General features: G+C 40.4%; 1 protein-coding gene across 1 annotated transcript in view; it reads left to right on the forward strand.

Annotated features, from left to right (window-relative positions):
• Positions 1–2,538: 2,538 nt before the first annotated feature.
• shisal1b (shisa like 1b) overlaps positions 2,539–24,772 on the forward strand; it is an 88,813-nt gene continuing 66,579 nt past the window's right edge. The window contains exons 1-2 of the mRNA XM_037683645.1: positions 2,539–2,702; positions 17,256–17,469. Of these exons, the coding sequence (XP_037539573.1) occupies positions 2,636–2,702; positions 17,256–17,469 (281 nt within the window). The 5' untranslated portion in view covers positions 2,539–2,635. The remainder of the gene's footprint in view (positions 2,703–17,255; positions 17,470–24,772) is intronic.

Below are 24,772 nucleotides of genomic sequence, written 5' to 3' on the forward strand. Positions count from 1 at the left end.
GCTCTGCAGCAGACGACGGAGAGGCCTGTGGCTCTGCAGCAGACGACGGAGAGGCCTGGAGCTCTGCAGCAGACGACGGAGAGACCTGTGGCTCTGCAGCAGACGGCGTGGGAGCCTGGAGAGCTGTAGCGGAGGCAGGAACCGACTCCTCTGTGGTGGCGGCAGGAACTGATCTTCTGCGGCGGCGGCGGCGACGGGAAACAGAAAAAGATGCTGAGTCCTCTGAGGCGACAGGAGCAGGTGCACCAACGGCGAGGCACTCAGCAGGCGGAACAGCGGCGAAGGTGATGGGTGCAGGAGTCAGAGGAGCAGAGGAGAGTTCAGAGTGTGTATAAGTGACCTTGGGTGTGATGAGAGTCCTAATTTCTATTAATAATCGATTGTACTCAGGGATCAGAATGAGGCCTGGCCGTGAAACTAAAAATTCCTCCATCAGGGAAAATACAACATCTGAACAGTCCGGGTTATTTTTAGCAGTGAGAAATGAGTCTAGTAAAGTCTGGTTTATTAGTGCAAGTTCATGGGATGAATATGTTACTGACGGGCAAGTGTCTTTATCTGAGGGTGTGGTGTCAGGTGTCAGCCTCACCGGAAACCTGGGAAGTGGGACGGCGGAACACGCCCCCACAGAGTCACTGAGAGTTTGCTCAGGAGGTTCGGTCAGACCGGGTTGGACAGCCGCGGCACTGTGTGACGGTGAGAGGCCGGACTCCGCCCCCACCAGGAACCTGGAAGGTGAGGCCACGGAATCCGCCCCTGTGACGTCAAGTGGACCGGACTCGCCGAACCGAACAGGAGTTGACCGGAGCTTCCGCGGGACGCTGGATCTCGCCTCCACCGGAAACCTGTGAGGTGAGGCGGTGGGACCAGCTCCCACAAAAACACCGGAACCAACTCTATGATTCTGCTCAGCCGACGAGACCGGGCCGGTCGCCGCGGACTGCCCCCGGGACAGCTTTCTACCTCCCCGGCGACGGCGGGAGAGTCGGGGGACAGGAACAAAACGGAATTCGTCCTCGATTTCTTCGTCCTCCTCCGACGTCCACCCCGAATAGCCGGGCGAGGCGGACTCAGAAATAGGAGCCTGGTGGGTTCTCCGGTGCCGAGCTCTGTTCTCCTCGAAGACCAGTAGTGGAGAGGACAGGATTTCCACCTCCTGGTCAAAATGTCCTTGAGGACGGACGGGCCTGGTGCAGAACCCGCCGCACCGGATAGTACGCTCGCTCATTACAGGAAGGCTCGGAGGAGAAAAAGAAAAAAGGTGAGTTGCCGAGAGAATCCTGCCCGCTGGGTTCAGATATGTGGTCGGGTCGTAATGTCAGGATTTGGTAGTCAGGGACGAACACAGTTGTGCAGACAGGACTCAACTCGGCAGATTACAAAAATAAGTATTTTAATAGTGAAATAAGGAACAAAATAAACAGCTGACGTGGCAGCAAAACTTACATGAAAATGGAAGGCTCAGAGGGAAACTCAGGGAGGACTCAGGAGAGCTCAGGGGAGACGCAGGAGAACACAGAGACCCAACGAATACGACCCGACGAGGAACAACACAGAACAGGAGGCTTATATACAAGGACAAGACATGACGTGATTACAACAGCTGTGACGAGACAAAGGTGGCACCAATTAAACTGACGAGGAAACACTAGGGAAACACAGACACAAACAGAACCACCAAATGGTACCATCCTTACAGAAGAAAATGGATGGATAGATGGATGGATGGATGGATGGATAGTTTATTTGCTGCATAATTTTGCAATCAAAATACACATTCTTTAAGAAAAAAAAATCCTAACTTTTGAAAAGCTGAAGCAATTTTAAATGTACTAAAACATTAATTGTAAATGGAAAAAAGTACATTTTATACATACATTTTGATTTTTGTTCTGATTTGAAACCTAATTATCCACATACTGATTCATGAGGTGGCTTGTAGAAAGTCTCTAAAAATGTTTTATCCTTGCTTTTCTGATCTGATACAGGCTATCAACTTCCATGATATTTTCCCATTAGGGCCTCTTTGGACTGGACCTGTGTTAGTTAATGAGTGTTCTCTGGGCCTGGTGTCCTGCAGGGGAAGCAGCTGCCATCAGGAAGTCATGGTGTTCTGAAACAATGTTTGCGTAGGTGGTATGTGTCAAAATGACATCCACATGAATGTCAGAAAACACAGGATCTATTGTAATTACCCAGTAATCTACTCACCTGTCAGTGCTTTTTGTTACCGTAGCTGCTCAGTTTAGGTTACTGGGATCTATAGTTTGTGATAAACAACTAACCATTGTCAAAGTGCCCATTTCAATTAAACAAAATGTCCAGTTTTTCTGTTACGCAAACCTTGGGACACATTTAGGAAGGCCTCACTGTTGCTCACAGCCAGACAAGCTGTCCACACAGTTAGGTGGAATATCCAGAAGCCCAAATCAAACATCTTAATCTTTTTCTCTCCCTTCTTGTCTTGTTCCCATCAGGAGAGCTGTCTCCCAGCAGCAGCAGTCATGTGAGAGGAGTTGTCAGCAGGCAGAGGATGCCCACATCCAGCTAAAACCGAACCATCCCTCCCCCTCCCCTTCTACACCTTCCCTCACCCCTGCAGCTCCCTCCCTCCTTCCCACATGAGGACAAGAAGATGACTATCACCAGCCGGCAGTCCTTTAATGTCCTGACGGTCATCTTTCTCCTGCTGTCCACTGCAGGTATGAGACAGTTAGAGTGTGCCCATCAACGAGTCCTCCTGGCTGGCCCTGAAAAGTTCACACTTGTCTCATTAGAGGCGTCAGCTGCTATTCACATGAGGGTTTGAAGGGGCCCCTCCTTCAAAATGGATCTCTGCTCCTTTTCAAAATGAGCCATTAGGAGCATAATACAGGCAAAAACAAAACACTTTTTATGGATTGATATTGCCTACTAAATTAAACTACTGCGAGTGGTAACAATAAGAAACAAATATTCACATCTAAAACCTTTTCTCCAAGAGAAACTCTGAATAAGTCTGCAAAACGAGGCCACACGGCTTAAAATGGGGGAGGGGGGGGGGGGGGAAGGAGTGCAGGCAGTACAAGCCAACATGACAACTAATTCTGAGGTAAAAAAAATTACACGTTTCAAACAAAAGCTACAACATCACAGTTTGGAAAGTAGGGCAGGAGAAGGGCACAGTGTTAGAGCTAAAAATTAGGACAAGTAATGAAAATGATTGCCTTTAATGCTAAAATTGTGTTAATGAGTATTTAGTATCCATTTTTAGATAAGTGCAAATGAAACAACGATCTTGTTTGAAATAAAAGCTGAAAAACATTGTATGACCGAAATCTGGACAGTAACACAGTGTGTTAATTATATTTGATAGTAAAAAAAACAAGTCATGTATGTCTGTCTACAGTTTTTTTAACTTGATTTGAGTACAAGGTGTACTGTACAAGTTAGTTTTATCTAATTCCTCCAAAAAAGAAGTGAAGAATCAATCAAAAATAATTTTAAAGTTTACAGAAATTTATTATTTATTGATACAATCCAACATAACATTTTTTTTTTTTAGAATATTAAAAAATATATGTTATTACAGCCCATGGCTGAAAGGCACGATGGTAGCTTAAAGCCATACCCAACATATTTTCTGAGCTGTAACAGGTTGTGTGAGATTTTTGTTTAAATCTTTGGCAGCAACTGTTCCAGTCAATCCTGTCTGTCTGTCAGCAAAATATTTTATGAACCACTGATTGAATTGTAATGAGATTCTCAAAAAGTAATCATTAGATGTACATCTAAAAGTCAATAACTTTTGAAGTCACCCTGATTCAAAATGGCTGTCATCACTGATCTACTTTACAAAATGCTAAAATTGATGTCACTTCGGTAATTTTGCACATATTGAGCTTACATTTAGCAGGGTAGTAGCTGAGAGTCATCATTTTAAGACAAACTTCAGCTTGTTCATTTTAATTTTCCCTGTTTTGTATAAACTTGCAAGTCTTAACCTGTTCCTCAGATAAATAATGTTATTAACTTACTTCTTATGTACGTGAATGTTTCTGTTCAGTGCACTGAGATGACTTCTGTTCTGACTTGGCGCTATAGAAATAAATTGAATTGAACTACAAGGTAAATAAATGAGTAAAATTGCTAAATGCCATTTTTACATGTTTAAAAATTGTATTACATTTGTGGAATGCAAAAAACATTTCTTGGAAAGGTCCAAGAAAAAAAAGAAAAGTTTTTCTGTAGAGGAATGCTGAGTGAAACAGATCACTTATGTTTCATGCCTCACAACTGAAGCAACAAACTGCAGATGTGACAGCAGCACCTAATAAATAAGGTTATGTGAGTTCTTGACAATATCCAGATGTTTGCTCCACTTAGAAAAAACTAAAATGGTTTTCAGATGGGCGGCTGTGGCTGAGTGATTAGAGCAGTCGTCCTCCAACGGAAGAGTTGGGGGTTCGAACCCACCAGCAGTCACATGCCGAAGTGTCCCTGGGCAAGACACTGAACCCCTCGTTGCCTCTGATGTGTGTCCCATCAGTGAATGAATGTGATAGAGCTCTGATTAGTCTCTTTAGAATGGTTTGTTCAATTAGCTTGTAGAGATCTATTAAATGGACTGTACTTATTTAGCGCCTTTCTATCTTATTTCAAGATACTCAAAGTGCTTTACACTACAATCTGTGCCTCATTTACCCATTCATACAGCATTCTACTAGATCTCTACAAAGCTAATCTAGTAGAGTGCTGTGTGTATGGGTAAATCAAGACACAGATTGTAGTGTAAAGCGCTTTGAGTATCTCAATAAGATAGAAAGGCACTATATAAGTACAGTTCATTTACCATGGGTTGTAAAAAAAAAAAAAAAACTGGTATTCAGCAGCAAAACTGGTAATTGTATCCTAAATGTTTAAATAGGTGTTAATGACATGAAACAGGTGGGAGTGTTTTCAGTTAATTCAGAAGCAGCTTCAGTCCATCCATTATCTTCCACTTATGCCAAAGTCGGGTCGTGGGGGCAGCAGCTTGAGCAGGGAGGTCCAGACATCTCCTTCCACAGCCACCTCTTCCAGCTCTTCTGGGAGGACTCCAAGGTGTTCCCAGTCCAACTGAGAGACATAGTCTCTCCAGTGTGTCTTAGGTCTTCCCCGGCGTCTCCTCCCAGTTGGACATGCCCGAAGCACCTCCCTAGGGAGGCGCCCAGGGAGCATCCTTACCAGATGCCCCAACCACCTCAATTGGCTCCTCTCGATGTGGAGTTGACAGGCCAGACAAGGAGCGATTCAGAAGACTTATATGGACAGGAAATAACAAGGAGCTCAGTGTTCCTTGCCCGGACGTGGGTTACCGAGGCCTAGGGGTTGAACCAGTATATAATTTTTAAACTCGACATTAACATAATAAAACCCGAGTAGAACTCGAGTATTTGATGACGTCATAGATCTCAAGATACAAAAATAAATAAATAAATAAAACCGCAAAAAAAAAGTTAATTATTTACAAAAATAAGACCAACAAAACATTGGGAGCATATATTATGCTCCTACCATTTTATCATACTGCAAATAAGTCACAGGAAAAACTAAACTATTAGTTATTATTATTAAACTGCAAACGTGAAGAAACGTGAAGCACGTCAAAAACGAAACTTAAACCGAAACTTGTTCTGGTTCGGTGGATTGGACCCGGTGTTACACCATACTCTGTGACCTGCAACAGTGCAACACCGCCCCCTACGGTCATACGGTGGTTACATAATATGACGTCACTACGGATACTCAATGTTAAATTTTTAACCTCTATAGAAGTCCTAGCAATCGATGTGTAGATTACTAGAGTACTCTGTTAATGCCCTACCGAGGCCCCACCATGGAGCCAGTCCTGGGGGAAGGGTCATTGGCGAGCACAAAGGAGCAGCATGGGTTTGCCTTCCTGTGGACCCACCACCTGCAGGAAGGGCCATAAAAGTCGGGTGCATGATGCCATGGGCAGTGGCCGAAGGACCTTGGCGCTCTGACCCTGGCAAACCAAAGCTGTCTCAAAAGCATCTTGATATGATAAATTTATGGTGCCTTTCAGAAGCTGATACCTCCTCGCTTGTCAGTTCATTCAGTCAAAAAGTCCAGCGTAACTTTAATAGAAGTTGTCTTTAAGATGTCTTCAACAGATTGGCTTCATTTGAACAAGTTTAGTATTTAAACTGTGTATAATTAAGTCAAAATAGCTGACCACGCTTTCCTCATTATTGCCAGTGCTTTGCCTTTAAATTACAATTAGTCTGTTTGAGATTACTGAAAGATGTTTGAGAAAGTCATCTTTACAGTAAACCACACTTTTAATAACAACAAAGTAGTATTTTTAGGCCTAATCAAGTTTCAAAACTTACAGCTATACTGACACAACAGCACTTCATACGTTTATACTTTAACTGACATTAAGGAAGCACAAAAAACAAAATTCTCCAAAAGCACTATTACTTAAAAGAAAGCATATTGCACCAAACTCATGTAAACGGTTGAAACTATTGTAGTGAATGTGGGGGTCAGCTTCACTACTAATTAATTATTCTTAAAGCTAGTTCAAGCACAAAGAATATTAATTATTTAAATACAACGGATTCTTTCTTTTTCGAGTTAAATTAATGCCATGTGACGAGATAACTGTGAGGATTGTTTAATCAGTGACATGAGACGCCATTTTTTTGACCCATCAGAATAAATGCGGTCATTTATTTAACAGAATCAAAATTTAACATCAAAACATGTAGACATTGATTTGCTGATCTGGTTCTGATTAATAAAAACTTGGCACGCTTTACTAACAAGACAACAGAACATTTCTGAAGGCATCTAGATTACTGGCAAAATAGAAAATTTTAAAGGAAGGAATGGAGAAGTTTAAAAGTAGATGGATGGAGGAAGATGTATGTTGTTGACCAGAATTAGCACGCTTCTTCCAACACCAGCTCAAACCCCCGGTACACTCGGTGCGTGACGACTCGTTACCTTTGCAAAAGATGAATCAGCTCCGGTACAGGGTCCATTTCAACGCTACCTTTCCAGAGTCTCCGGTTAAAGCGGCTGGTCATTGTCAGAAGTCGTGACGATTTACTCCATACAACAGAATAATGCCCTTTTTCCACTGTCACAGCGCGGGTCGGATATTTCCGGCTTGACGCGCGTTTGAGGTCTTTCCACTGTTCCTGTGACCGGCTCGCCTCGCTAAATTCTGGCCCGGCTTCTCAAGGGTTCCGAGCGAGCCGCGCCATGACGTCAGAAACACTGTCGGTCACTGATTGGTCGGGGGGAGGAGTCTGTGGAGTCTTTCCAAACAACCCGATCCACCATTTTTTCTCTACCGCTTTCCATTAGCGATAACACGAGGAGCGTATCTTTTAGTATTTTGAAGCTAAATAAAAACAATAATATCAAAGCTGTGGTCAAATGCAGAAGTGCAGGTGTTGTTGTGCTTGGTGGCCGACAAAAAAAGTCAAAGCGAGCTAGATGGAGGATTGGAGGGTGGTTTGGACACGACTACTGCTCTACTTGAACCATTTATAGAAGATGGTGAGTGTTTTCTAACTTTAAACATATTAAATTACTCATCCCATTGGTTCTGAACATATTTTTAACTAACAAAAGAGGCTGACGCCATAATAGGACAACGTCGGTGCTACGATGCTAAGCTAATTTGCATAAACGCTAACTGTCCTCCGGTCCCGTTTCTCACTGTATTTTATCCAGAACGTATTTCAGCGCGTGACGGTTCATCTCTAAACTCCACATTAAACCCTCCAAGCCTCCCGGCTTCTGCTCCTGCTCCATCAGAGGAGTCTGCACCTGACAGAGCTCCATCAGAGGAGTCTACACCTGACAGGTCTCCATCACAGGCTCGCAGCCCAGCTGCACCTGACAGAGCAGCACAACGCTGCAGCTTCTGTGCTCGGTAAGAACAGATGCGTCATGTTCCACATCACTTTATTTGTGCCGATAAGGACTTGATTTATTTTATTTTTAAAGTAAAAAAAATAATAAAATGTTGAATAAATACTGAATTGGGATGAAATTATGTACTTTGTACACAGGGTCCCAGTTACAGACAACAAAATGTAAAAGAAAAACAGTAATAAGATCTAAGATATGAATTAAGAAAAATATCAACTAAAAAACATCTGCTAATAAAACATTAAGCACTAATAGCAGTAAACAATCAAAACAATACGTCAAACAGCAACATGAACTAGAGTTTGTGCAGCCTTATGAATATATAACACTGTGAAGAATCACATCACGTTGCTGCTGATCAGTTTCATGTTGCTGCTGATCTGTTTCATGTTGCTGTGTTCATGCATGCTCATCTGTTCACACAGACTCATGTCCGTGCTGCTGTTCGCGTATTGTGTTTAATGTTTTTCTGCTATTAGAGCTTATCATATTTTTAGTTGATGTTTTTCTTAGTTCATATCTTGGATCTTATTACTGTTTTTCTTTTATATTTTATTGTTGGATGTAACTGGGAGCCTGTGAACATAATTTTGATCCACCACATGTACCACATGTGGTGCGAATGACAAAGAATATCTGCATCTGTATAATACTTTCTGATTCATATATCCATTATTATCATTTTCATTATTTTTAAATCAATTTATTTTTCATTTTCTTATTTGATCAGTTTATTATTATTAATATATCTATTATAGCTGTTAGCAGCACCTTTCTTTGTTTTATGCATTTATTCAAAAACAGTATCTAGCTTGAATTAACCACTTTTTCTTCTTTCTAGTGAAGAGAAAAAGAAAAGAGTCCAGTAAAGAAAAGTCTTATTTCATCACTGAATGAACATGAAGAACTGAACCGGACACAGCAGGAACAACACTTGTGTCTTCTTCTGGATGAAGCCCATGAGACAAGGGACACACAGATACACAATCATTAGTTGGAGGCAGTAGTTTTTATTTTTCTACATTTTTCACTTCTTACTTTTCCTATTAAACATTTTTTTTCTTAAGTGGTGAACATTAAATTTCCTAAACAAATTTTACAATGTTAAGTTCAGATAGTGTTTGTTTAAATTCATACTGGAAGTTGAGAAGAATTTCCAATTGCATTTGATCTTTAATGGATCCTAAGAAAAGATTACTAGAATCTGCTCAACTGTTATTATGTTATAATTTTTTTGGTTCTAGGATGAAGTGAGACAAAAACAGTCAAAAATTCAGAAAAGACAGTTATCTGTTATCAGTTATGGTTTATCAGTTATCGTCCGTACAACTGTGGCCCGAGAGATTCAGCTGAAAGTCCTGGTGCACCTTTTATTTGAACCTGCAGAGATTTGAACAGCTGATCTGAAGCAAACAGGCAGGAGTTCACCTGAACTGACCACTCCTGCTGTGTTTGATGGTCTCCTCCTTCGCCATCCGTCCATTTATCCATCCATCCATCCATCCATCCATCCATCATCTTCTGCTTCAGGGTTGTGGGAGCAGCATCTTCACCAGGGAGGCACAGACATCAACAGCCTCCTCTTCAACTCTTCTAGGACCCCATGGTGTTCACAGACCAACTGACTATTTATTAAGTAATATCCTGATGCTGCTCAATAATCCAGGTAGAAAAATCTAAAAAGTTAAGTCTGGTCCTCTGGACATTCACAAAACAAACAATACAGTTTATAATAAATAAACTAAATGTTTTTAGTTTGTTTTGTTTTTTGAATGTCCAGAGGACCAGACTTAACTTTTTTAGATTAATAAGTAATACATTTATGTTTCAATTTAATGAAAGACAAATCTTTAAAATTCAAGGACAAAATTTAACCTAATTGTTTTCAAGTCTGTAGCTTATTGTAAAAGCAGTTTCAAAGATTACAGCACAGTGTGATGTTTTGCAATTTTAACATGAACCTTGTGCATATCTGCAAATAATAAAAGTGAAGATATTTTTAATACATCTTTACTGTAAAAATCTATACTAAAATGAAAAACACATGGGTTTAAAGCAGCAGGAAGGCAGTAAGGTAGGATTATGAATCAGGTTTAAAAGTTACAGCTCATGAGGTACTCCATCAGAGCATGACATCTTTTCCACAACATTGTGTGACAAAACCTTCAGGGTGTTCTTCTTCTAATACGTTTAGTGGTGGCTAGTAAGTAGCTTAAGGGAGCACTACCGCCACCAGGTGGTAAGACGAGTTGGATTCTAGTCCCCGCCTACAGAACCGGTCCAGAAATGTACATGGAAACGCAACAGACCCGAACCGATCTGAACCAACCCGAACTGATCTGATCCGCACTGTGACAGTGGAAAAGGGGCATAAGCTTCCTTAGAAGTTGTAGGGCGTTACGCCCGGGTGAGTTCACAGCAAGGCGCTGTAACTCCGGCTGGGATGGACTGACCCTCGTCTCACGGTCAAATCCATCAGCTATTGATTAAATCTGAAAGTTCCTTAGGAACTCTCAGGAAGACTTCAGTCAAAGACTGAAGAAGACTGAAGACTCAGAAGACTCGAGAAGACTCCATGAAAGACTCTAGGAAGACTCCGGTCAAAGACTGACCAGTTCCAGGAAGTGTTGACTTTTAAAGAGTCCTCACTTCCGGTCACTTGGTACTTCCTGATTGGTTGAAACAACCAACAGGGGGGTGTTTCAGTGATGTCAGAGGGTTATTAAAAGTCAAGAGAGGCTACAGGAATGTTTAGGAACAATTAGTACAGACAGAGAAATGTTATGGCGAAGTGAGACAAACGCAGATGCCAGTTGAAGTTATTTACCATCTGCTAGGTTTAAAAACAAGACACTTCATTCTAATAACTCGTTTTCTGACTGTCTCTGACTTTCGACCGACATCACTACTTCTCATTCAGACAGAAGATCAAAATGCATAATTACTTTGTAAATATACATTTAAAATGATTTCTAAGTCTAATGAGGTTTAAAAATCATTAATACTGTTTCACAGTTGATTTAAAATGAGTGGTTCACTTCAACATTTAGAAATGGTATGAACTAAGCACACTTTGATTATCAAGATATTCTAAAATAGTAATGATAATGAAAAAAAGAAGAGTGTTCTTTCAATTGATTAATTCAGGATACAATTAGACAGTCTCTGGATGAGCTAATTTGTATTTCTGGATTCAAATCAATGAAATAACAGTTCCTGTCCCATGAAGGTCTTCAGAGACAGGTTGAGGTCGGAGGCCTAGTTCACTACACTATGATCATCTTTAGTTAAGAAATTATGGAATTACAGATATGTTGGTCAATTTTTAAACACTAAAGTATATTTATGTAATGCTCATGCAATGTTGCATGATGCCATGCTCAAAGTACACGTTCTGAATTACTCTCAGCAACTACCACATCAATTACAGCTCAATGTTTAAGCTTCACTGATTTGTAGCCATTTTTGTATTGACTGATGTTGATTAGCCAAATGGTGACCAACTTAAATTAGGTTGACACCTATTGCTATTCAGCTGTTGTCATTACTGGTTCAAAACCAAAAATGTCCATGCTCGATAATCCAGTTTGTTTGTTCCACTTTGGAGTAAGCTGTTTGGGAGAAGAATCAGTTTTGTCTTGTGTGTTTCCTTGTCATGACAGTCATGACAACAGCTGAATAGCAATAGGTGTCAGCCTAATTTAAATTGGCCACCATTTGGCTAATCAACATCAGTCAATACAAAAATGGCTACAAATCAGTGAAGCTTAAACATTGAGCTGTAATTGATGTGGTAATTGCTGAGAGTAATTCAGACCAGCTGAGCATTAATTTCATGGAAGCTTCATTAAAATATGTCCAGTGTTTGATTAGATACTTTGCTAATCGATAGATGCACACACACTCTGCTGAACATTTTAGCGCTTGTTAACAAAATTAAATTACATTATTTAATGACAGTTAACAGAGTCCAGCAAACTTTATTATAAAACTATAAACTTAAACTGTCTGCTGTAAACTTTGTGGCTGCATTTTTGACAGCAGGAATGTTTTTTTTTTATTTTTAATTAAGTTTAGATTTTATGTTCATTTTATTTCAGAATCAGAATCAGCTTTACTGTCATTGCACCGAAGCACAACAAAATTACATTTCAGTACAGCCCGTCCAAGAGAAACATAAACAAACAAGCAAACATGGAGAGACGGAGGTGACTGAGGCCGCCGGCCTCGAGAGGTGCAGCTGTTTTTTCAGATAATGAAAAGAAACACAAAGTGGAGTGGCGGTGTAATAAAATAAATTAATAAATAAAATAATATTCCCTGACGCTCCTCCGCAATGCGTAAGATGCGTCAAAAGTGGACCAATAACAAGCAAGCATTAAAGATGGACGTTTGACAGAACAAATTGGAACATTTTTCATTGGTGCTGTCAAAATCATCATAGTCATTGATTAAATTCTGACACTATCAATTCACAAAAACATAAAACATCCTTCGGGGCCCCCGAAATGCCGGGGCCCCGGGCTGCAGCCCCGGTAAGCCCCTGCTAAAATCCGGCCCAGGCGTTGAGAGACCAGCTGACCAGATCCATAATTTACAATTTGGAGGATATGTAGTGAGAGGCTTTGATAGGAATCACAAGACAAAGAGCAAAGCAGGAGGGAGGCAGGAGCAGGAGGGAAAAGCATCTGTTCTTGTCAAAAGCAAGCAAAAAAATGTATTTACTTGTTTTTTGTCACTTCTACTCTTTTTATTTGTTCTGTTCAAAACCTGGATGAATAACATCAAACAAAAACAAGTAAATAATTAGTCTTAAAACAAAGGAAAACAGCAGTTCATTGTTTTTATCCATCTGGTTAGGGTTAGAAGAAAAGAATGTTTGAGTTTATTAAGATCAGAGAGTCAGAGATTCTTTATTGTCATTCGCACCTCATGTGGTACATGTGGTGGAGCGAAATTATGTACACAGGGTCCCAGTCACATCCAACAATAAAATGTATAAGAAAAACAGTAATAACATCTAAGATATGAACTAAGAAAAACATCAGCTAAATATACACTATAAGCACTCATAACATAAAACATTAAACATCAGCACAAACATGAACATGAGTCTGTGTGAGCGGATGTGCACGCATGAACACATCAACATGATGATTGGTTTTGTGTGAGGATTTTATCAGAGCCCTATAAAGAGAGAGTTGCGACACTCCCATAGACTCCCATAGAAAGAATGGAATGCGCAAGTCATGTGGGTCATGCAGAGGCAAATAGTTCCAAACAGCAGCGGTTCCAGCATTGAACGTAGTTCATTCTCCGTGTATTCTCCGGTAAGTTGAATAAAATACAACACTTTCTTTGCCATTTTGAAGCGTTATCTGACTGTTCTGTACCACAATTTATCAACATTAATACTTCATGTCGCCAGTTTTAGTTAATGAAACATGTTCAATTGCTAGTTGTGTTTTAACTGCAGCTGCTCTGCAACATGACGGTTTAAACGGGTCTATTTTTGTCTAATTCAGCGTTTTAAAATATCCATTACTGCTTAAATTTTGAAAGGTGGTCTTTTTTTTAATTTATGGTAATTCCAGTTACTGAACTCAACTAGAAAATATTTGGCCTTTTATTCCGAGAGATTCATTCACCTTTATTTCGACGGTAAATCCCATTGAGCCTCGTGGACTCATTTACAAGAGAGACCTGATTTCAACAAAGAATGATGACAACATAACAACAAGATTGACGTGATTTAGTTCAAGTTATAGATCATTTGTCAAAGACTGCAGCATAAATTGTGACATTATCATTAAAGAAAAATGTGATTGTGGACATGAGTCAATTTTTTTCATGTTTTCCAGGTAAACCACAGGAGAATGACTTCATGAACTGAATGTTGCATTCAAAATATCACAAAGGTACAAGATCTCATTTTCTGTCTTCCCAAATCAATAACAGCTTAATCAAGATGTTTGAATAAAATTACTTTAACACCATAACCTTCACAAAGTTGGTATTTACTGCAGGACTGTTGATTTACAGTTGTTTTATATTACTAGTTTAGCGTATGGTAATCATGGGTCAAGTTGAGATGAGACTCTCTTTCAAGACAGAAAAAGACATAAGAATTATTACCAAGAATATATCAGCATCAATAAACTGTAGAACAGTAACAAAAAAACTTGTTAAACTATCACAGGTTCATTGAGATGGAGCTGGAAGTTATTCTTCATGCCAGTTGCCTTCATCTGATTTTTTGTAAAAATATGTCAGAATTTATTTTCCATTGTTAACATTTTTCTTCGCAGGACTGCATTAATTTTCTTGTCTGAGTTTCTTCTGTCCTTCTTATGTATTTTTTTGTGTTCTAATTGTTCCTCAGGTTGTTCATCTCTGTTCTCTGGCTGCCTGTTGATCCATCCTCCTGGTCCTGTTGATTCATCCTCCTGGTCCTGTTGATTCATCCTCCTAGTCCTGTTGATCCTGGATCATCAGATCCTGACATGTCCCCGTCCTCTGAGGACACATTTTCATCTTTCCCTCATCTCACTCGCCTCATTTCTGTTTCTTCCTCCCTCAGTCTCTGAAATTACAACGTCACTGTTAGAATGAAGATTATTGTTCAATAAAAAATATGACATGTCTTATTTAACACTGTTTGTACTAAAGTTTAATTTAGAACAACATGTGTGATCACTGGTCAGATCACTGGTCAATGGATCAACATGCAGTGGAAGTTCTGCTGTTCCTCTCGTTTGGTTCTGGTCCATGAACAAATGGTTGAACCTCCTTCTGTCTCACACGTCCTCACTGTGTCTCTGTGAACTGTCCTCTCTCTAAATGTGCCTGTAGAGTGACATTAGTTTATTTTCTTGCACATTTCTTTGACAGTTAAACATCTTGAGCCCTGATTGAAAATGTTTGTGCAGATTAAATTTACAGCTCTCAGTTTGTGTTGTGATGATGATGATGGTGCTCCTGCTGACTTGAGATGATGTTATTAATAAACAGTATAAATGGCAGTAAAAGTACTTTATTAAAGCTTGTTTTACATTTTACATCTTTTATAATAAATTGTTTTGGAAATTTATTTTTGCACAATTAACACTTATTTTGTCATCTGTTATGATTTTAACTAGAAACAGTTTCATTTAAATTAACATTTTAATCAATGAATTACAGTTTTACAATAGTTGTCAGGCTACAATCAACTCAGTTATCCAGGTACTTGGTTGCCATAAAAAATCGACAAATACAACAATTATATTCAGGTCTCTCTTGTAAATGAGTCCTCGTGGCTCAATGTGACGAACCTGTTTAAATAAAGGTTGAATTAATATCTTCTATAGAAATCAAGAATTCATCCAGATGATCTAAGGTAAGCTGGAGCAGATCTGAACTACTGGCATGGAGGACAAGGTGGAACATTCTCATGCAGAGAACATCAGAAACAGCTTTATAACAGGTGTTACTCTGATCTTTTTTTTTATCGTGTGTAACGTTATAAAACACTGATATGGCTATATTGATCATTGTATTGCATATACATTTTTTTTCTAACAAATATGTGTTTGCAGTCTCGTTTCCTTCTAAAATTAAATGATAAATGTATCAGCCGCTTCTAAAAACGCTTTGATAAAATGCATAGTCTGAAATAATCAGTAATCAGTTAAGTCATCAGTTTGTTACTGCTCAGTAATTACTGAAAGACGCCAGGTAAAGTAAGAAAAGTCTATTTATGTGTTATGTTGCGCCAGCAACCGCTCAAACTGACTGACAGCGATGAACTGTTTGGAACTATTGGGAGCTGCATGAACCACGTGAACGCGTATCGGCAAGTTCAAAGAGTGTCGCAACTCTCTCTTTATAGGGCTCTGGATTTTATCCACAGCTGTCTCACTGAACAACAGTTTTTGTTCCTATTATTACACATAAAAACTCTCAGACGCTGATGCTAGTAAGTACTAGGAAATGTTGAAAAAAAACAACCCAGTGTTTCCTGGTCACTATCAGACAACGTTTGGGCTGCTTTTATACAAGATTTGTATAATTGTACTGAACAGATTATTTGTCTGCATTTTTCAAAACAAAACACATATTCTTCTAAAGGAAAACAAATATACACAGATGTTTTTTTTTTTTTTTTGTTCTTCAGAAGCAGTAGGAACTTGATCACACAGTTTAATATCGATGCAAATAAGCCAGAGAAACATTTGCTCATTTCACATTTATTTTCTTCTTTAATAATCCATGACTTTTAACGGGATTCCCTTCAGCTCCAACCCCACAAACAGACAATTAGCTCTGTGTTTTATGCTATTTTGTAGCATCAACCAAAACACAACCCAATATGTAATTAGAAATGGTAATTGTTTCAAAGCAAAATTTCTCATTTGCTTCTTGCTGTAGCTTTTTGTGGATACACTCCTTTTGTCCTACATTATTATTATTATTGTGTGAATGATAGTTTTCCTGCTTGTAGTTTGTTCTACAACACCTACATATTTCATCATCCAGCAGCTTCTGTAACCAACCAGGTGTCAAATCCTCAGCTCATTCAGGAGACGAGTTTTATGACTATTGGTATTTGTAACTTTTATACTTTTTGAAATATTCAATTTAATCTAAAGTTTCTGTTTTATATAGATCATGTTAGGTTTTAGCTACTAATTTGCTTATTTATCTTGAAGTTACTGTTTGGCTTAGTTTAACTTTTAGTATTTTTCTGGGTTAAAGTTTAAATGCAATTTATCCAACTTTGGCCTCTCTTGCTCAACTTAGCTCTTAAATTACTTTTAGGTTATTCTTATTTCCAAGCTAATGTACTAGTTTTATGTTTTAGTCACTGGTTTTTGCTCTGTTAAGCTTGTAACTATTGTTTTTAAATACAGTATCGTTTTACTGCTTTAGCTGTTGTCTCTGGTCTTTCTACTTTTAGCATTTTGTTACGGTTTGGCTCATTTTAGCTTTCAGCCACTTTTTTTTTCCTTCTAATTTTATCTCCAGTTCTACTGGTTTTAACTTTGACTAAATTGTCATAGTGATAGTGATAAATTTTGTTGAATAAGCTAAAACTAAACTCTTTTAGCTTATTCAACACTTATCAGTCACACAGCATTTTCACAAAAAATGCAAATGTAGCCCATTGCACTAAATTTTCTAGTCATGTAAGTGCAGCTGTTTTTAAACAAAACAAAATAAAATATGGATTATTGCTGCTTAAAGGTCTTTTCCAGAGAACACCAACTTATCTCCTTAGAGGTCATAAGTTATATTAGTTTTAAGTGTGTGTGTTTTTTGTCTCCTTTTCTCCTAAACTACAGCCCTCTCCGCTCATTACCGAGTGTGTGAACCGTACACTGACCACAAAGGCCGATACCACTTTGGATTTCACTGCCCGCGTCTCTCTGACAATAAGACCTACATGTTCTGCTGTCACCACAACAACACGTACTTCAAGTACTGCTGCAACGACACAGAGTTCCAGACCATCATGCAAGTCAATCTCACCACCACCCCGGATGGTTATGCTCACAAGTGAGTAAATAAACAAAGAAGGGGACATTTTCACCAACAATGACCACTTTACATGCTGTTTTTATATAGAACAAATATGTGGTATGTGTCAATTATTTGTAATAAATGAATAAATAAATAAATTAGATTTTCAATACTTTTAAATTTTACATAAAAAAATGTTAAACAGTTTTATTTTAAGAGGAAAAACAGGGAATCCCCATCTCAATGGATAGCGGAGGTTTTATTTTGTAGCAGCTCTGCTCATTTTAGATTTTAATATGTTATCATTGTTTCACCAGTTTGTTTCACTAGTGTTATCCTGTTACTGACTTTTTATCAATATATTCTTATGGGTTCAGCATACAGAGTAAAGCGCACCCCACCAAACGTTCAGGTAAATCTTTTCCCTACTTGCTTTCTTGAGTAATGTTATGGGCAGTGTTTCCTCTCCCTTAAATTGGCTGGTTCCTCGATTGGCTCCTTTAGTAAACAATTTTTTAATGCATAACTGGCTGTTAGCAAAATATCTCATGAACAGCTGAAAGGATTTTAATCAAACTTTCTAAACTTAATCATTGGACGTATGACTACAAGTGAATAATTTTTGGAGGCAAGATGGCCTTCACAGCATTGACCTTAGCAAGCATAAAAGTAACTATAACTCTGTCAGTGGATCAGAACATACGTATGGACAGCAACAGCAAGAAGTTTAATGTCAGGCATGGGTTATGAGGACCCTGTCCTGGGACTACGCCTGGGGGAGGGACCCATTGACAAACACTTATATCCATGGGGCCTGGTTGAGCTAAGCCTAAATGAGTAAAGTGATTTTGCCTTCTTTTGGGCCAACCCCCTATAGGAGGGGCCATACAAATTGAGTACATATTGCTATGGGTGGTGGCCAAAGACAGGCACCTCAGTGCTCTCACTCTGGCTTACCAAAGCTGGCTCTTGAGACATGAAATATCACCTGGCTGGCAGGGAAGGAGCCTTAGCTTGTGCATGAGGTTGAGAGGTACCAACTAGATAGAGCTGGGCCCGCCTCAACACAAGTCATGAGCTCCAGAACCAATCTCTTTAAGAGGGGCTGGGCCTTATTTTAATCTGGAGTTGCCCGTGGTGAAAGGCTTCAGGCTGGTGTGTGTCTACTTATAGCTCCCTGCCCAGGTGCCTGTGTTGCGGTAGATGAGACATGTTCGACATGTTCGACATGTTCATGCTGCTTTTGTTTTGGCGCATTGCTTTTGAACTATTAGTGCTTAGTGTATTCTTAGTCTTGTGTATTCTTAATTTAGTGAATGTAATATATTGACTGGGATCTTACCAATGTTTTTCTTTACAATTTGCATTTGTGTTGGATGTAACTGGGACCCTGTGTACATAGTTTCATCCCACCTCATGTACCACATGTGGAGTGTATGACAAGTAAATCTCTCTGAATCTCTGAGAGCAGGGCTTAATTTGTAAACCAAGTGATGCCGGAACACAAATAGCAGGCGGGAGGGGGTCCGTGGGTCCTCCCCAGAAAATTTGGAATAAAAGAGATGCCATTTCCTGCATGTTGGTGTATTTTTAACAGGCTGTTAAACATCTGTAAACATTTGATTAAACTGATTAAAAACAGATCTCTCGTAAATGAGTCCTCGAAGCTCAATGAAACTAACAACCTGTATAAATAAAGGTTGAATTGAAATTACTATTTTAGAGAGCAATGAATTATAGCAGCTCCCATTCTGTCAAGCGTCCCAACCCCCCTTGCCCCCCACCCCCACACAAACTTCAATGGCCGACCCGAACTCGTCTCAGCTGAATTCAGTCCTGCGCTTTGCTCTACTCCAATCTCTATTATCACTGCTTTCAAGTGCTTCAATTCTCTGTTGTCCAGCTAAGGACAATCCATCCATCCATTTATTTTAGATAATAAATTGGACTGTCTTTTTGACATTTTGATCTCTGTTATTTTGACCAATTTTGAAATGTGCAATGTGAATTAAACATTAAACATTTCACTCGTATATTTTTCCCGTAAGTTTTTTATTTATTATCTTTGAAATGTATGCACGAGTTCTGACACATTGACAGTTGTGCACACTCCGCAGAGCTGTCTGGAGGTGCTCCTGTGTGTAAAACGTGCACTGTCTGCAGGGCGCACAGCTAGCAGGTGAAGATGACACCCCACCCACGTGAAAAATTCCAGTAAATGCAATGAGTGGTTAGTAGGAGTGGGCGATATGGCTCAAATATAATATTGTGATATTTCAGAGCATTTTGACGATAATGATAACTTCCGTGATATAAAAAAAATAAAAACAGAAATCATAGTTATTCATTTGACAAAATTAACTTAACATGTTGCTTTGCGGGCAGCATGGTGGCACAACTGGTAGAGCTGCTGCCTCTCAGCGAGCAGGTCCCTGTTTCAAATCCTGGTCCGGGGGCCTTTCTGGACGGAGTCTGCATATTCTGTCTGTGCATGTGTGGGTTTTCTCCGGGTACTCCGATTTCCTCCCACAGACCAAAAATATGCACATTAGGCTGATTGGTAACTCTAAATTGTCCCTAAGTGAGAGTAAGAGTGTGAATGGTTGTTTGTCTCGTTTGTCTCCATGTGGCCCTGTGATGGACTTGCGACCCGTCCAGGGTGCACCCCACCCCTTGCACAGTGATTGCTGGACATGGGCCCCATGACCCAAAATGGAAGAAGCGGGTAAAAGTTAATGAATGGATGGAGGAATGGATGTTGTGTTGCAGTATTATATAAAAACTAAAAAAAAAAAACAACCAAGGGTTAATTTTACTGAAATTATTTTATTTAGAAAAGGATTCAATCTCAAAGTATAAAAATAAAAATGATACTTCTGTTATTTAGATTGAAAAAGTCTGCACATAATATAGATCAACAAAATCCAACACAAAAACTAAAGTGCAAGTGCAGTTTCCCAAAATAACTGAATAAAATGAAGATTAGGATCTGTTGAGATATAACAAAATATAAATTGCCTTTAAATGAGCTATAACTTCCAAAACTTGTAACAAGGTGATCAGCTGATCCTGAAGCTAGTGACGTTTCAGCTTCCTAGCAGGAATGATTAATTTCTCTAATGCTCTGTCTTTGATCACCTACCTCTGTTCTTGGTCCATGGACTGTGGAACTCAAGAGACAGACCTGTGCGTGTTTGTACCGGCAGTTTAGAGCGGGGAAGCCAAGCTGTGCCCACACCGGCAGCCCAGAGCAGATTGGGGGGAGAGATAAAAGCCGAGTTGAGCTGGTGGGGGGTAGGGAGAGACAGTTGAGCTGTCACTGTCTGTACCTGCATTTTAGAGCTAGATGGGGAAACGCAGCTGAGCCACGCGTTGTTTGTTTTTAGTATTTAGCTAGCTAGTATTGTACGCAGCTAATTAATGTTACGCCAGTACCGAAAGATGGATGGGGGGTGCGCAGTTCAGTTCGGTAGTTTGGCATTCTCGGTTCTGTTAACGGGGCAGGGCAAACACTGATGTACTTAAGTCATGAAACTTTTATGGGCTTTTATGGGCGGAGATATGAGCTGCCAGATCCGAATGAACAGTTGCCTGAACCCACAAGGTGAAAATGAGGGAGTTCCCAAATCTTGTTCCGGCAGGATCCGGCTCAAATTAACCACTGTCTGAGAGGGTAGCTTTCCTAACCTTTAAGTGAGGAGAATGACTCTGACTATTTATTGTTTGTACCTATGCCCCATACAACATTTCATAGTATCCAGCTTTCTTGGATTCCTTAGCAGGAGTGCTAGAAGGTGCTCCAGCTGGGGACTTTCTTTATTCTGCTGTGGGACTTCAATGCCCATGTGTGTAATGACAGGTCCTGTCATTACACACCTGTAATGACACCTGGAGGAGTGTGATTGTGAGGAACGACCTTTCTGATCTGAATCTGTGCAGTGTTCCGTTGTTGGACTTCAGTGCTGATCATGATTTGGCCATCACAACCACCATGTTTGAACATAAGGGCATCCATAAAAGTACATGGCACCAGGACACTCTAAGTTGCAGATCAGTGCTTGACTTTGAAGTTTTGTCATTTGATCTGTGGCCATATGTTTTGGACACTTGAGTGAAGAGGAGTAGAGTTGGCAACTGATCACCACCTGGTGATGAATTGGATCAGATGACCAGGGTGGATGCTGAACAGATCCAGTAGACATATAGTGAGTGTTTGCTGTGAATGTCTGGCAAAGAACCCATCAGAAAGATCTTCAACTCACACCTCCAAAAGAACTATAACCACATCCCAGCAGAGGTGGAGATACTTGAGTTTGAGCGGACTATGTTCGACCCATTTATTTTTGAGGCAGCTGCCTTGAGCTGTAACTGTCAGCCCCTCTTGCAGCAGCCATCCTTGAACTCGGCGGTGGACACACCCCGAATTAGGGAGGCCATTAATATGAATAATTCCTATCAGGTCTTGTTGGCTGGGTGGACTCCGGAGGCAACTGAGGAGTATCGACAAGCCAAAGGGGCTGCATCCCTTGCTGTTGCTGAGACAAAAGCTTGGGTGTGGAAGGATTTCCATGGGGCCTTGGATAGAGAGTCTAAATCAGCTCCAAGGAGATTCTGGCAAACCCTCAGGTAGGTGAGGCTGAGAATGCTGCACTTTATCAACACTGCACAGTAGAGGTGGGGCGCTATTGACCTCAACCAATGATGTTGTTGTGCGGTGGAAGGAATACTTCTTGGCTGTTCTCAAGCCCACCATCACATCTTTCATGGAGGAAGCTAAAATGGGGTCTTGGGGGTTGGTTCGTCCATAACCGGGGCTGAGGTGGTTGAGGTAGTAGTTAAAAAGCTCAGCAACGGCAGGCAGGGCTTCGGGGGTGGATGTGATTCACCCTTAGTTCCTCAAATCCCTGGATGTTACTGGGAACCTTGGATTCAGGAGAAACAATGTGGGTTCCATACTGACCGGGGAACACTGGACCTGCTCTTTACCCTCACTAGACCCAGTGAGGGATCATGGGAGTTTGCCCATCCAGTCTACATGTTTTTTGTGGACTTGGAGAAGGCATTCAACGTTGTTCTTCAAGGTATACTGTGGGGATGCTCCGTGAGTATGGCATTGGGTATCCTCTGTTATGGTCCATACAGTTCCCATACAAGTCGTAGAAGGTTTGTTTTGCATTGCCTGCAGTCAGTCAGATCCCTTCAAGGTGGGAGTTGGACTCCACTAGGGCTGCTCATTATTGATTCTGGTCATAACTTTTGTTGGCAGAATATCTCGGTGCATCCAGGGGGAGGAAGGAGTCTGGTTCAGTGGCCCTGTGGTTCTGTCTCTGCCGTTTACTTCCTGTTGGCATCAATGTGTCATGATCTCCAGCTCTCACTGGAGCAGTTCACAGCTGAGTGTGAGCAGCTGGGATGAGAATCGGCACCTTCAAATCTGAGGCCATGGTCATCAGTCTGAAAAGGTTGAATTGCCCACTCCAGGTTGGGGTGAGGTGCTGCCTCATGTGGAGGAATTCAAGTATCTCACAGTTTTGTTTATGAGTAAGGGATGACTGGAGTGTGAGATCAACAGACAGACTGGTGCAGCTTTTGTAGTGTTACAGACTCTGTGCCAGCCCATTGTGGTGAAGAGGGAGCTAAGTTTTAAGGCAAAATTCTCTATTTATTTGTTGGTCTATGTTTTCAAAAAGTGTTCAATACAAAAACAACTGGACTTTATTTGTAACAGAAGACGTTTCGCTCCTCATCCGAGGAGCTTTCTCAATTCAAATAGCAGTGAGTGAGAGATTCAGATTATAAGGCTGAGTGAGATAAGACACACACACATATGTAGATTGGCAATTCACATCTAAACACCTTAACAGTAGGGGCCCCCCAAAAGTCTTTGCTACTGTAATTTTGGGGGGCCCCTACTGTTAAGGTGTTTAGGTGTGAATTACCAATCTACATATGTGTGTGTCTTATCTCACTCAGCCTTATAACCTGAATCTCTCACTCACTGCTATTTGAATTGAGAAAGCTCCCCGGAAGAGGAGCGAAACGTCTTCTGTTACAAATGAAGTTCAGTTGTTTTTGCATTGAACGCTTTTTGAATTCATCATGTCCTGGATGACTGAGAATCTCCACCAGCATGTCGGTCGATGTTCCTACCCTCAACTATGGTCACAACCTTTGGGTAGTCTTCAAAATAATCAAATCATTGATATAGTTGGTCTAAATGAGTATTCACCCCTGTATAGTTATGCTCTCCCTGAGAAATGGAGTGAGAAGTTCAGTTTTCTGAGAAAGAATCAGAGTAGGGCCACTGCTCCTCCACATTAAGAGGAGCAAGTTGAGGTGATTCAGACATCTGGTACGGAAGCACCCTGGGTGCCTTCCTAGGGCGTTTGATGTTTTGGACCACTTTGGCTATGACTGCCTCAGATGAGTCAATGGGAGAGGGGGCAAGTCCCAGACACCATTTTATCACCAGCAAAATGGTTGGTCCACAATGTGACTGTGCTGCTTGTGGGACTGAGTTTGTTGGGGCACCTTGGATGAAGTCCTGAAATGCCTGTGCCTCCCTGCTCAAGCTGCTGCACCCTCAACAAGCAATAAAAAAGAAGCAAAAAATGGATGGATGGATGGATGGATGGATAGATGGATGATCACAGTCATTTGCGCAGATTTGGAGCTAAATTTTGCTGTGTAGTGGATGAAAGTCATCATATCACATAAGCTAGATTTCAACTTTGTGAGAAGTGAAGACATATGCACATGCTGACATAGCTGTGAGATGTTCTGTTTTGTGGGACATTTTTGACTCAATAAAACATAGCAGTATAAAACTCCTGGGATATCCCTTCCACTATTGTACATGTCACAGACAAAGCATACTGATTTGAATATCCAACAGAACCAACACAGCAGCAGCAAAGTTGGCAATGACTGACATTTCTAAAGAGGAATATAACCCTTTTGAAGCATAGGTCGAGAAAGATCAGCCATTATTTTTGATGGTTTCAGAGTAATTGAAAAATAGGAGTGAACGTAGGATGAATATTTGCCTGCTCAAAATGACTAGAACAGAGCAGAGGGAGTTTAGTCAGTTGGTAAGGCAGTCTTTTTGAGCAAAGCAGTTGAAGCTAAGCAACATTTCTGCAGAAGTATAAACATGAATGTGCAGAAATATGCCCAAACCAAAGTTTTACCTTGTCATACAAATGTTGGTGCATATCCTATGACATGACAGATTGCACACAATTTACATTTCAAGAAATGGTAGGCCTTGATGTATTTTTAATGCAGGGACTCCTTCGAAAAGTTTTCAGGGTGGTGGGGGGTAAAGGGTGTGTGTGTG

The sequence above is a fragment of the Nematolebias whitei genome, chromosome 10 (genome assembly GCF_014905685.2).
Source record: "Nematolebias whitei isolate Nwh7 chromosome 10, NemWhi1, whole genome shotgun sequence".
In the NCBI taxonomy this organism is placed as follows: domain Eukaryota; kingdom Metazoa; phylum Chordata; class Actinopteri; order Cyprinodontiformes; family Rivulidae; genus Nematolebias; species Nematolebias whitei.